We start from the raw sequence: 14,514 nt of genomic DNA on the forward strand, positions 1-14,514 counted from the left end.
GTTCACAGTCCTCATCCCTCTTGCAACTGTAGATGCATCATGTACTTCTCTTCTTAATAGAACAAAGAAATAGCACACAAACAAAGCTAAAACACTTGCATGTACAGGCACATTTTGCCCTCAACACCAGCGAGAGAGCTACATACAGAAGACATAGCTACTCACATCTGCATCTTTCTTACCAGTCAAAAGAGCCCTTCAGTTTTGCAAATATACAAGAAAATTAGTCTTCCCAGCCTCCTCAGCCCAGCTTTTGGTTTATCTGTCCTCATTCTTGCTGAGAAAGGATATTTCACTCTCTGCTTCCCTTCTTTCAAAACATTATGGAACTCCTTGCTAGGTAACTATTCCTAGCTATCAAAATCCCAGTTGGATGATTTGACAATCAGTGACAATATAATGTGGTTTTCCCATTATAAGCAGGCTCTGCTCTATTAGCTGTGTCCTTATAATCAGATCCATCATAAAAGTACATACAATTTATGTATTTAGAAATTTTATCAGGAGCACACATACTAAATCACCTAAAAATCCCAAACCCATTATGGATACACTTCATTCAAAACATCCGTTTTCAGTGATATTAACCTAAATTCATTTAGACATCAGGATAATGCTTAAATAGATTCATACTGCTTCTCCCCAAACCCAGAGATTCTCTTCTTCCAGTATCAAGTCAGTACAGTACTTGGATAGGTTTCCTGTTTGTTGTTTGCAGTGACTGGTAAAACATAGATGATAATGCAGCTGCTTAAACCCTGATCCATCCTTTGACCCAAGCTCGTTAGAGAATAAAGCTGAGAATTCCAGGATGATAAACTTAGAACCTACCCTTCCCAGGATGTCAATATTGCAGCTACATTTTCCCATTATTTTATTATATTATCCCAGAGATCTTGTGTTGCTTCATGGAAAAAACATTTACAAACTGACCAGAGAGCACTAAAAGAAACCCTTATTTTCCAAATACGCACATTTTCTATCCACAGTGCAGGTTTTTGTCAAACTTCCTGTCCACACAGAGTGAACAGACAAAGGAAAAGCTTAAAGATATGTCAATTCCGTGTAACCACGATGCTGTAGTCTTTTAACCCTATCCTATTAATATATCTATTTAAATATGTAGGTTTTTTAAGATTTATTTATTTCACCTGTAGATACTGGAGGTCCTTATATAAGGAAGAGAAGGAGAACTTACAGCTAAAACGTTTTGCTCTTGCAAATGAACCTAAATCTACAAAGCAACACAATGTGTGCACAGAACAGCAGAGACAGAAAATTTACAAGAAATACTTGCTTGCAAAACATTTTGAATACCATGAGTCTACTAACCATAAAAGCACACTTTTCTTTACCAAAATTCATTGTTGTTTTAACTTGTGGGCAATCAAGTCACATGCATATCATATAAGATGACACGGGACTCATTCAGAGGATGCAGCTTTATGTGCAAGAACCAAACGTGGCATCACTTGTTTCAGCCCCCAGTGCTGACATCTCTCCATGGGACTGCACCAGCAATACAGTTGTAATAGGTAACACAAACTACTGCAAAATATAAAAACCAACTTAAGTTATACTCACTGTAATTTGGGAAGCATCCATAAATTGCAGGCCAAAGTAATCCGTTTCTACAAGGTCCAAATGATACACAATCTGGTCAAACAACTCCTGTCCCTTTGCATTTTTCTGTAACAGAAAATAAAACGCTTTTTTTTAAACTGGTCAGTGTGGGGTTGTTTGGTGTGTTTCTTTTCAAGTTCAAACATGTGAGAAGAGATACACAAAGGAAAATAATATCAAAAGAGCAATTCTATTTATTCTGAAGAATTGCAGGGACATTTATTTGTATTTTCCTCAGGAAAAAGAGTGACATGCTGTTCTTGTCTGAAGCTAGTCCAACAGCATCAGATTTCACTCTCAAAGAAAGCTTTCAAAGTTCATCATAATTAAAAATGTACAAGAGAAAAGAAAGGCTTATGCCCTACAAGTGTCCTAAGTCACAGAGCCATCATTTTGTATCCCAGGAAGTCAGATTCTTCAGGAAAAGCTTTCTTAACACACTGCCTGAAATCTGCTGGCTATCAACAGCAACTGCAGTCATGCAGTGCCACACCACCACTGAAGCTGCAAAATACATTCTGGGCAGCCTGAATACTCAAAGCACACTGTGAAGAAAATTAATGGGATTTGATAAGATTTCATTTATGCTGCCAACTGCCATCATATTTACAGCCTTTAAATGAAGAAACAAACAAGGGCCAAAAAAGCTGTAAATCTTACTTGGCATGCCATCTGAAACATGCAGACATGGAAATAAAAGTTAACAAAGAAAACCCCAACTATGGCCTACAGGTAAGGGTAGAAAACTTAGCAGATCTTAAAGGTAGGCTGCATTGGCCTGGGTACTTGTTCTGAGGTTAAGGCAAGAATTTAGACACTCAATCTTCAACACTAGAAAACTAAAATTTGAAGATTACAGATGGGCAGAAGGAAAAGGAAATAACAAACCAATTTTTCATGCAAATCCTGTTGAGTTACTTGGGGAAGAAAGTTTTCAAGTTCCTGAGCAAAAACACCCCTTGCCCAAAAATACATGAGAAGATCATAAATCTGAGTAAGAGACTAAAGCTACAGCTGTACTTTATACAGGGAAGTACTGAACTGGATCCACTTTTGTGACTGCTGTCCTTCTTACAACTTTAAGGATTTTTTTTCTCCCAATTTTTATTTTTAAAAACTAACATATTACGCATTCCCACTTTACCCCAAAATGTAGCAAAATTCACAGTTAAGCATTCAGTTCCTTTAATTTGATCTTCTGTACAACGGCACCATCAATCATAACATGCAGAACTCCTGTTCAGGGTTCTAGGCTGTCTAAAATCAGTTTTCTTCAGCAACAGACAAGATGACAAGCTATACCTCTGTTTTTCCAAGAAAGTCAAGCAAGCTCAGGTATAGGTAGCAAATTTTATTTAAGTTGTATTTTTTAGGGTTTTTTGACTAACAAAACAGAAGCACGGAAATTGAATCATATCAAATTTCAAGAGCAGAATTAAAGCTTAATACCAACATTAAACTGTACTGTTTTATTATTTTGAGGGGGGCAAGAGGTGGATAATAGACATTATTAACCAAAGTTCAACATTCTATTAAAGGCAGATGAGAATACAATGGCTTCTTAAAACAGTACATTGCTAAGAAGCCATCATCTTTACTTGTACAGTAATTGTTATAAACGGAACAAAAAGTATCCAGAACATATTTTCTCATATGGAATAAAACCAGCACTTGTTAAAAGAAGCCAAACCAAAGCTCAACAAAATTTAAACGGATTTTGCTTAAGTGAAGGAGGAGAAAACCCTCAAAAGCGATAAAAAGAGAAACAGCAGAACATGAAAAATTCAAAACGTAGGAAAAATGCACTTGATGCCCTACTCTGCTCATGGTTGCTTGCTTTATGGCATTAACTACCAGTATATGTTTATCTTCCACTGCCACACACCCAATAGAAACCACAGAGAGCACACTCCACCTTCTGTACCCAAGCAGTAGTTAATATGTAACATGTGTTACATGAAGAATAGCTCTGCACTGCACAGCTAGACCATAAAATGCAGTATTACATACACAGCTTACAGGAGATTGTAACATTTAACTTGTCACTAAATGAGCTTTCCCAGCAACTTGTACCCCTTAAATGATAAAGCTGCCGCAGCCAGCAAACTGCTGACCCAAAACTTTCTTTGAGATGTTGCACTACAGGGGGAGATAAAAGCAACTGACTCCTTTCCTCTATTAACAGTAAAGGATTACCTGTGCTTTATTTTGCCTCATCACTGACTGATATTCCAGCAGGTCAGATTGTGGACTGATAAATTAATGTGCATTGAATGAAATGGGTGGAATAGTCAAAATAGAAAGCTTTTTCCTTAGGCATTACATATGCATGATAGTGGTCTCTAAAGCAAAAAATGTCTGTATTACAATAAAATTTTGATTTTCACTGTCTCTTCTCTCCTCCTTCTAGACAAAACAGTAGCTAAAAAACATGTTTCCCCTTTCAAAATCTGGTACCACATAAAGACAAGAAAATGATTTGTACAGTAAAATTTTCATAGTAGATCATCTGGAATTTAATAAATCATACTCTGTTTACAGACCTTTGACTTGTGCTTATTTTCTGAAGACAGAGCTAAAAACCCCCAACCATAAACTAAAAATATTTTGCAGTCATACCTTGCTAGACAGATGGTTCAGAAGTATCAGATGTAAATGGCCTGCATAACTTATATCTCACAAAATGAAGAACATGGCAACAAACAGTATGCATACACTATTATATAGAATTACTATTTTGTTGGTATGGATGTTACTATAATTGGGAACAGTGATGTAAGAAAAGTTGCAAAACATTGTGTTGACTTGGGTTTTTTTGTTTGTTTCTGTTGGGTATTTGTTTTTGTTGGGTTTTTTTTGTCTTTGCTTTCTGTTTTGGTAGGGTTTTCTTTTTGGTTTGTGAGTTTTTGTTTGGGTTTTTTGTTTTGTTTTGAAACATCAATCAAAGCACTGCCAGTTTCTGATGGAGTGTTCCTTGGAACTAAGGAGAACTTGTGTGAGCACCATGAAACCTCACAGGCAAGCACTGGGAGGGTGGGCATGAAATGTTCAGCTTACAAACAAAACTACACCTGCAACCTAAGGCAAAACTGAATTAGCATGAGGCAGGTACTTGATGAAACACAAAAACTGAATTACACTTGTAGACTAGGAACCTCCCTAATAATGAGCAATCACTGAGAGAAAGGAAAAAAAAAGTTTCTCATGTCAATCGCCCCTGCTCCATCTAACAGCAGTGCGAGTTTCGTCCACTGTTTCATTAAAGCCATTCGCAAATAAACCCCCATCTCATCTTCCTTGGGATCATGAATCGCATTCAGAGAGAATTCTTATGTTCAATGAGGACTCATTGCAAATCCTACAAGGACTCCAATTGGGATAAAGCACCTTGCACAACAACAGTGACAGTTGCATGGCCCACATTTCAAGCAGGCTACATTTTTGGCTGCCAGAGAGTTCCCAGTCTCACAGAATCTATGGAAATTCTTGTCAGCCAGAACATGACAAAACAAAGATTAACTTCTCTAATTAGAAACTCTTCCAGACTTGACATGGAAATAGACAAGAGATTTTAATGTGCTTCTGGTAGACATGAAGGAAAGGGATCAGCCAGGGATATTTTACACCAACTGGCCCTGCCTCAACAAGCTGATTAGTGTTGATTTTAGCTATTCCAGAGCTCTTTGAAAGATTTTTGCCAACGGGCATGAGAAGTAGACATACATACCAGAAAAGTCCAATTTTAGTGCAGATACAGTGCAAGGATGCCATTGATCACTCTCAGAGCACATACAAGCAAAGTTGGAGAGCCTTCTGTCCATGTTTTCCCCAAACCCAAGTGGAGAGGCTGAAATTCTTGAGTCATATTAGAGAGAGCTCAGAGACTACAGGGCTACAAACAACAGATTTCAGAAATAGTTGAAGAACTGCTTGGGAAAATAACCTGTCAAATAGGCCAAGAGGTACATGAAATAGTCTGCCAGCTGACAAAATGACAACCAAAATTAAGGAAAATAAGCTATCGCCAAGAGAAAAGTCAAAGCCAATTAGCTTTCCAATCAAACCCAATGCATCTCAAACTGAATAGTGAGTAGCAACAGCAATGGGTAGGTAGGGCAGGCTTCATTTCTGTCTTGAAAGAAAGCACAAGATTGTGTATTCTGCAATGTGTTCAATATTTTTGCAGAGTGGGCTGCTATGGTCTGATGGTCACTCACTCCAGGTCTGAGCTTCTAGTAAATTCTTAAAGGCACCTTTGTAGCTAGCAAGTCTCACCTCCACGGGCCTGATACTGCCCTGCTCTGATGGCACCAGCATTTCCTCTCCTTGGCACCTCCTGAAAACAAGAGTAGCTCAATATGTTCTGCTCAGTCCTCTTACACCTGAACTGTTACTAACTCAATTTTCAAACCTAAAGCTCATTTTCAAACGTAAGGCTTTATCTGTTGGCCATACTGCTTAGCAGTGAGAATTCACTTTGCCTTTTAGTAGTCACTGGCACTGCTGTCTCCAAGTGTTCCAGACAGGCTAAACATGCATAAAAGCCATCTGTGCTCCTAATTAGCCTTGACTCCTGGGGCTCAGTTATCATCTGTCCTTTAACTTGCTTTCTTCTGGATAGTCAAGCTTTCAGTTGCTCAAACACACTCAGTTGTACTGAAAGCCAGCAGTACTTCCATAATCTTAAGCACAAAAATGCAACTGTTCTACATTCTTATAAATCCAGGTTATCTAACAGCTTCAGCCAAGTACATGTTGGAAGCCATGGCTGGGCTTGCAAAAGCTGCACTGAAAACCATGTTATCCATCCCAGTACTGCTGCTACAGGCAGTATTGTCAAAGTCAGTCACTTGTTTTCAAATTCCAGTGTGCACGCTGCCATCCAGAGAGGACACTCTGGAAGAGGGCACACTGCAAACCAGCCATGACCTTGGTGCCTGTCCCATCCTCCTCTGGTGGCCTAATGAGCACGTTCACAAGAGTGGGGAAAGAGTTGCATTTTTTGTGCTTGAAATCATGCAAATACTACTTTATTTTCATAAAATCAGTGCTAACTGAAGAAAAGCAAATTATTTACTAACATATCATACTTCCACAAGGCTAGCTAACTTGCTCAAGCTGTAATGAAGATGTCAGGTTATTTTCTTACCAGCCAAGCACTGACTTAAATTTTCAGTTCTGGCTACAAGCTCACTTGAAAATGTGACACTGTTCAAATAACCATTAGACCTCTCACTCTGTCATGGCAATAACACCAGTACTGCTTCAGAGCCTGCTGCTGCATGCAAAGGATGTTTAAATGTAGTACAGACCATAGAAACAAGCAGCTTTGCTGAATGTGCCCAAAAGAAAATGCAAGTGATGACGTGTGTGAACTTTTATCTGAAGAACAAAATTAATTTTAGTTCCTTTGAGAAATTAGCTGAAAATAAGAGTTAAAATCCCCTTAACTTCCCTCTGCAGAAAAAAACTGAAACCAACAAAAAATGCCAAATGCATACACACAACACCAAGCCCTCAGCCCTTCATCAGCAGACAGAAACATACCATTAATGGTATTTACTTATTATAACCTTGAAAGAACTAACATTTTGCTCCCAGTCATTTCTGTCAAGGCCCCAGACTAAAAAATTGCTATTTCCTGAGCAGAAGTGGCTTAGAAGCAAAGTTAAAGAACCCCTTGAAAAAATGACAAAACACCAAAGCAAAAAGAACTCCAAATTCCCATATATAATAAACCAAACCAACAAACCAAGCTGCTTCCTTCAAATTACTCTCTAAGCTTATGGTAAGTCTCAAAAGCTAGGACTGTCACAAGTCACATCCCATCAAGGGGATAGAAGGAACCTCAGATAAGCACACAACCACTTAAGAACATTCTCTCTGTGGGCAGAATAGGCCAACAGTGAAAGCAAGCTGGCTTCCTGCAACCAAGATGCCAATGAGAATTTGTAGACAGTCATTAAGAAAAAAAATCCCCTAACAGTGGCTATAGTAAATCTCACTATTGCTGCACAGCAGCATTTCTTAACAGTAGCCAGACTTTCATCTCTCCACCAGCTACTGACAAGAAGAATCAGCATTCACTGGAGGAGAACCCTGAACAAGGACAAATAAATAGATCACTGTATTTTATATGTACCAAGTCTCTACATAAACCCAAATGGCACTGGGCACTAGTCAGATCACAGTACATTTACCCTGCTGTGACATTGTGTGTGACATTGGAAAAGTCTTTTGCACTGGCTTATGCTTTCTACCTGTTACGTAAGGGCAGTCACTTGTCAAAAAAATAAAACAAATAAATTAAAAAATGGCCCAAGAACAAAAAAGTAACAATAAAAACAAATAAACAAAGCAAACAAAACCAAGAAACAAACTACTAAGAACTAAGGGTGGGGAAGGATAATATGCTATTTTCAAGCTCTGCAATAGAAGGAAAGAAATTATTTTTCATTTATAAAAAGTACAAACTCATTAGGATGAATCAAAGATTGAATTGGCAGGACAGCATTTTAGAGAGCATACAGAGAACACAGCAGAAAGGGAATTACCTTAGATGCAAACAATCTCTAAAGAGTCCAAAGCCATGCCAGGAATCTCTCACTGGAGAGATTACTATGTACAGTAACACAAACATAAAGCAGATCCAGGAGAGTCAGGTGAGATTTGAAGGGAGAGTATAGGGTTTCCTTTGCCACTTCACACATCCCTGCTTCCAGTCACTTCCTTCCTCACCTCTCAATCACATTCTGTCTCTTTTCTCAACTGGACAAGTGAACCAAACTTATAAAATTATCCCAACAATGCTAACTTTTTCTGAAAGCTGTTTTTACACAGTTGTTTTTCAAACAGGCACTTTTGCTAGCTGAATTTTACAGTACAGCTGTTCAAAAACTGATTATAGTAGCATATCCAGAGGCTCAGAAGCCTGCTTTGTTGCTGAAAAATGGAGCAAGAAACTATCATGTCTCAAGACCTACATTATCTGGAAGGGATAATTTTACCACTTACTCAGTTTTTTTTCAGAGAAGATGGAGCTGTCCTAGGCTGGACACAGCTGGTTTCAGTCACCTCCACAGCAGACCCACTGACCACTGGTGGGGAGGGGTACACAAGTTACGAGTGAGTCAGCTTTATCTTGACCCACAAGCCGTTTAATTCCCATTTTTTCTCCGTATTTTCTACCCCCATCCTGCAGACTGAATGAGGGGCTGGGTAAGGAGCCTGGCTGATAGCTGATGCTAACCCACTGCAGTGGGGAAACCCTTATGCAGGGCAATTTCACATTTCCATCACTCATCTAAAGGGCATGCTGCCTTTGAAAAGCCTTTAGTCTCTCCAAAAGTCACATGAAGGGCAGGCAGGTACTACATGGTGGGTGCCCTATATGTGCAATTACTATTGTCAACATTATGCAGCAGTGACATTTTTATTTTATTGGACTCATATGAGGGTGAGGTTCTGCTCATTGTCCCTATCACCCACATGTACTACTGGCAACACAGACCTCTTCCCAAGAGAAAAGCATTGTCAGCACTTCTAAATGGGATCCTCAGGCAACAGATAAAAGCAACCATCAGCTACAGAACAAAGCAGTAAAAAAAAATCCTTACTTGCAACTTTATGTTCTGGAAGTCAGTCTGGACTCCTGTTATTTCAGGAACAGACAGGTTACCCCATCACAATTATATATTCAGAGGTACAATTAAAAAAAGGGTTACTTGTATGAAAAGAAGTTTCTTTTTCACCCCTAGAATGCCAGCTCCCTCTCCTGACCCACTTGAAATATTACATGCCACTCAAACACAAAGTGGAGGAAACACGAAGTAGCTAGGATAAGGAGAACAAAAACCTATACTGAGACTTCTTAACCAACATGATTTCACTCCAAATAAAATTCACAGTTCTGCATTCTCAGAGGAAGAGGTATTATTTAAACTACGGGCATTGAAGTGGAAGCCAACTCTTTGAGTCAATACCATCAAACACAACACAATATTATGTTTTATGTTTCCCTTGCCCATTGCCCTCCTGCACAAATCATGATGGGATTGAGGTGCCATTTTTCTGGAGAGCTAGAGAAAATTCTAGGTTATGAATTTAAACTGTATTTGTGAAATAACATGGAACCGGCATGAGATGACATTAAAAAGAACAAGGAGAAATAGGCAAGTGCTATCAGAAGAGACTCCCGGGAGAGTTTAGCAAAGACTCTGCACTTCCTTATGCTAATGCAGTACCAAAGTTTCAAATGGCATATTTGCTTTCTTATACACCTGCATTTGAATGCTCCAGGAGTAGAAATAGTTTTAAACAGATGCAACTGTACAACCAATTTTCCATATAGACACCTCCTTTATATATATTTCACATGTACAGGTGCCTGACTAAACTATTTCTAATTTTTTTAACTTGTATTTAAATAGAACACATTTATGACTGTCTACAATAAAGCAGTTTACCTATAAGGCTCTACTGGCAACCTTGCTTCAGCATAAATGTAATTCAGACCAGCAGCAATGGCCAGTCAGACACACAAGCAAAACAAATAGTTGTACTTGACATAAATTAAGGCTGCAGGGCTCCCATTCTCCCAACCAGACAAGTCACAGGTTCTGTTCCTGACTCCTACCCAAGAGGTTTGGGTATCTGTCAGGGTATCTGAATGCCTTGTAAAGAACTGGCTACAGGGGCAAGTTACATCAGTTAAACATCACTATTAATTAAAGTTAAGTGCTTTTAAATCCCCTCCCCACACAAATAGACCACACAACACAGCCTGGCTTGGGCCTCATATGCCAAAAGCTGCTTCCTAACACTGGTATCCAGGCAAGGAGGAGGCCACCAAGCAGGGCTGTGGCTGGAAGGCAAAACCTAGGACAGCTACTCTAGGAACTGGTATCTTACACAATGCCTTAAAGATTGTCACTTTTGGGTGCATAGAAGAGAATCCCCACCACCACCTGCTGACCTGTAAAAGCAAAAAGGAGCAGATTCCTTTAGCAGTACCACATCATGTATGCTGCATGAATTTACTTTTATGTCTGGATAAAACAAAAAGTTCCTTAGAACCACTCCTCTCCTCCAGCATAAACTTGCACACTGTTAATGCTCACATAATTCACAGTCAATTATTTCTATGTCTTTTTTTAAACTTAAATAACATATACTATTTGTGGCATTTTTCATAGCACAAAATTAATTCCACATGCATGCTAACATTAGAATTAATTATGTATATTAATTACCCTATAATGTGCTAAACCTTCCATATAAATCATATTTATTATTAATCACCCTGACAGTTACAGCCAGTAAAAGAAGTTCAAAGATGTGAAACAGAAGCAGTGACCAAAAAGGGAGTCTGGAATTTGAGGATGAAGCTCTAATGTGGTCTTTTCCTCAGAAGCTCTATGGATTTAAAAATGCAAAGAAACCCTTTTTAAAGTTGTTTATTCAGACAGTCAACTGACTTCAGTACTCTTCACTCTTTGTTCTTTCATACACTAAGTCATAGTCTTATCCAAAGAATCAACTCCAATTATTTGCTTCTCTCTGAAGAGACCCAGAAATCCAGAGATTCAGAAAAATCAGTAAACCCTCTTAAATTACAGGTCTATAATCAGCAGGTTTAAAAACAGAGGAAGACCAGGGAAGTTTGCCAGTAAAAGTATTTCATTTAGTGGACAGCCAGGAAGACAATTATTTTTAAATACAAACATAATTAGACAAGTATATGCAATTAAAGACAATCACTACAAATTACATTTACTTTCAAGAAAGAATATGCAAGATGAAAAGCCATGTGGTTCTTATTCAAAAAACTTCATTAGAACAATTCTAAAAAAGAATAAACAGCAGTTCAAGTTAATAGAAAACACCTCTCTCAGATGATGCTACTGCTCAGTTAAAACCAATGGCAGACCTAGGTTTGTTATATCAAAGTTTAGCACTCTAATATTCTCACTGCTGCCAAGGAACTCCATGACAAGATAAATTCTCATCATACTATAGTATTTAACTTCTTGCTCTCTTATAAATATTCAGATCTGAAGGACAAGTGAACACCTTATCGTACTGAAATAGGCATGGCAGCACAACCTTCTGTTTATCTTCATTCTAAAACATGAACAAGGACTCGTGTCTGGGGTTTTTCACTAAATAAACTTAGGAGTTCTGAGTGTTAATATGAGGAGCAGAAACACTGGGTTTTATCCAAAAATGATTTGTTACTATTTCATGCCAACCAACAATCATCCAATTGTATAAGGTAGGAGGCTGAAAAGATAAAAGCTCTCATTATTAACAACCACTCCAAATTGGCCAGTCACACATGGCTGAACTGCTACCACCTCAATTGTTTAAAATAACAATTTGATTTTTAAGTGAAACTTTTAATATTTTTTATTTCAGGGAAAAAAATGTCACTAAGGCCTTATAGCATGAATGCATCAAAGTCCATATCCTAAAATCACTGCGACACAAAGCCACTTCACAGAATATGTTTTAGTTGGAGGGATAATGAACTGCTTAAAAATGAAGCAACTCTTTGATGGCTCCAGCAAAGACTGTACCACCAGTTCTTTGCAGACAATAACAAAAACCTTCATTTATAAAGCAAACAAAATTGGTAACAGTCCCTTTGTCTCAGAAGAATTTTATTTCACAATGAAAGTGAATGCAAGAGCAGAGAACTCCCACAAACTTGCAATACTTCAATTAAATATCCAACAGAACTTAATCAGCATTAATATCAAACATTCCCGTGGTCTGAAAAGTCACTAAGTCACTGGAGGACCATATTTTGCTGCCCTAATTCTGTTTTCTACCACTAATCATAGAATTATAGCTTACCAGGTTGAAAGGGACCTCAAGAGTCATCTGGTCCAACCTTCCTTGGCAAAAGCACATTCTAGACAAGATGGCCCAGTACCCTGTCCAGGTCAATCTTAAAAGTGTCCAATGTTGGGGAATCCATCACTGTCCTGGAGACATTATTAATACAAACGATCTTTCTCATTACCAGACTTACAGACTTGGACAGAGTCAAGAGCAAACTCAGGTTCTTCTGTTGGAGCAAGGTTCTGCAAGCCAAACTCTGGCTGTAGGGACAACTTCACTGCCTGACAGCTTTTTGATGACACCAGCAATTCAGATGACTTCAAAGTCATACGTATGTAGCCAGCAGAGCCTTTAAGGGCAACCAAATACAACACCACACTGATGATGCAGGAAGAACATGTGTCAACTCACTTGTTCAGCTGTGCTGATTCTGAAAGAGACAGCATGTCGTGAAGTTTATTCAGGCTGAGCAACAAAGAACATATGACTGTTGATACAGCCAGAGAGTCTGTGGACTAAGGGAGAGTAGTCTTTCATCTCCCTGTATTGAAAATACCATATGCTGGGGGAAAACAAACCATTTAGATGAAGAGAGTGATAAGCTGAATGCTCACTCACCAATCACACACACTGAAGATCTTTAATTATGCCTTTTCATCATCTTGGATGAGACCAACAAAAGTTGTTTATCTTGATTGTTGGGTTTTCAGCATGGTCCCCACAACATCCCCACATCCACACTGGGGCACTACAGTCTAGATAGGTCGGTTATTGATGTCTAGAGCATTGGTCTCCAAGGGAAGTGGGTAGTGGTTTCAACACTACCTGGAGACAGGTAATGGGAATTCCCTTAGGCATCTATCCTTGAACCTATCCTGTTCAACACCTGCATCTACCATATGGAGGAAGAGATGGAACACATCACTTTTCAGAAGACACCAAACTAGGGTGTGCAGGTGACCCATGTGAAGGCAGTAGACAGGGACACTGCCAAACCAGAGATTAGGGAAGAGCTGTAACAGTGTTACAAGGTTGGGTGAAATATCCTATCAGGTTGACAGAAGTACAGAAAGATCACTACTGTGATAGGCAAAACAAATTCAGCTTGAAGAAGATTAATTTAGCTCACTGCCAATTAATAACAGCAGGATAGCGAGACATAAAACCAGAACTAAACAAACTTTTCCCCCCATGCTCAACTTCACTCCAGACTCTTCTACCTCCTCACTCACTGAGTGGCACTAGGGAAAATGGGTAGTGTCTCTTCACTGCTGCTTCCTCCTCTTCCATTGCTCCTTCCTTCCTCTGTTTCAGGACAGGATCCAATCCCATGGGACACAGCTTCTCACAGTCTACAGCTCTTCAGGACTGGCTCCAGCATGGAATCATTCCACAGAGCAGAGTCTTTCAGGAACAGACTGCTCCAGCGTGTCCCCCAGCCTGCTCCAGCATGGGCTCCTTTCTCCATAGGGGCACAGACTCCTTTGGACATCCATCTGCTCCTGCTTTGGATCCTCCATGGACTGAAGGTAGATCTCTGCTCCCCTGTGGGCCTCCATGGGCTGCAAGAGGGCCATGGGCCTGCCTCAACCTGCTCTTCACCACAGGCTGCAAGGGAATTTGTCTTTGGCACCTGAAGCACCTCCTGTCCCTCCTCCTCCAGTGACCTTGCTGTCTGCAGTGCTGTTTATTTCACAGTTTTCTCGCTCCTCTCACAGCTGCTGTGCAGGGCTTTTTTCACCTTCTTAAATATGTTATCACAGAGGTGGTCCAACATTGCTGATGGACACAGATCTAGCCAGTGGCAACTCTGTCTTGAAACTTGCTGGAACTGGTTCCATCTGACAATGAGACTAGCTCCTGAATCTTCTCACAGAAGCCATCCCTGTTAGACAAATCCAATACATATGTTTACACCCTTCTGCAGACTCCACTGTCTTGACCTTAGTATGCACACTTCTCATACATCACATACAGATTACTGGGCCATCAGTATGAAATTCAAAATAGCCAGGCTTCCAGGGGGAGGGTAGAGAGTCTTGCTGT

At 39.4% G+C, this 14,514-nt stretch overlaps 1 protein-coding gene across 3 annotated transcripts in view; it reads right to left on the minus strand.

Annotated features, from left to right (window-relative positions):
- The window catches only part of EPB41L4B (erythrocyte membrane protein band 4.1 like 4B), a 163,854-nt gene that overhangs the window by 111,008 nt on the left and 38,332 nt on the right, over positions 1 to 14,514 (minus strand). For all 3 annotated transcript variants that reach the window (XM_053992285.1, XM_053992277.1, XM_053992292.1), the window contains exon 2: positions 1,585 to 1,689. In XM_053992285.1, coding sequence (XP_053848260.1) covers positions 1,585 to 1,689 — 105 coding nt within the window. The remainder of the gene's footprint in view (positions 1 to 1,584; positions 1,690 to 14,514) is intronic.

Source organism: Vidua macroura, chromosome 1 (genome assembly GCF_024509145.1).
Source record: "Vidua macroura isolate BioBank_ID:100142 chromosome 1, ASM2450914v1, whole genome shotgun sequence".
Classification (NCBI taxonomy): domain Eukaryota; kingdom Metazoa; phylum Chordata; class Aves; order Passeriformes; family Viduidae; genus Vidua; species Vidua macroura.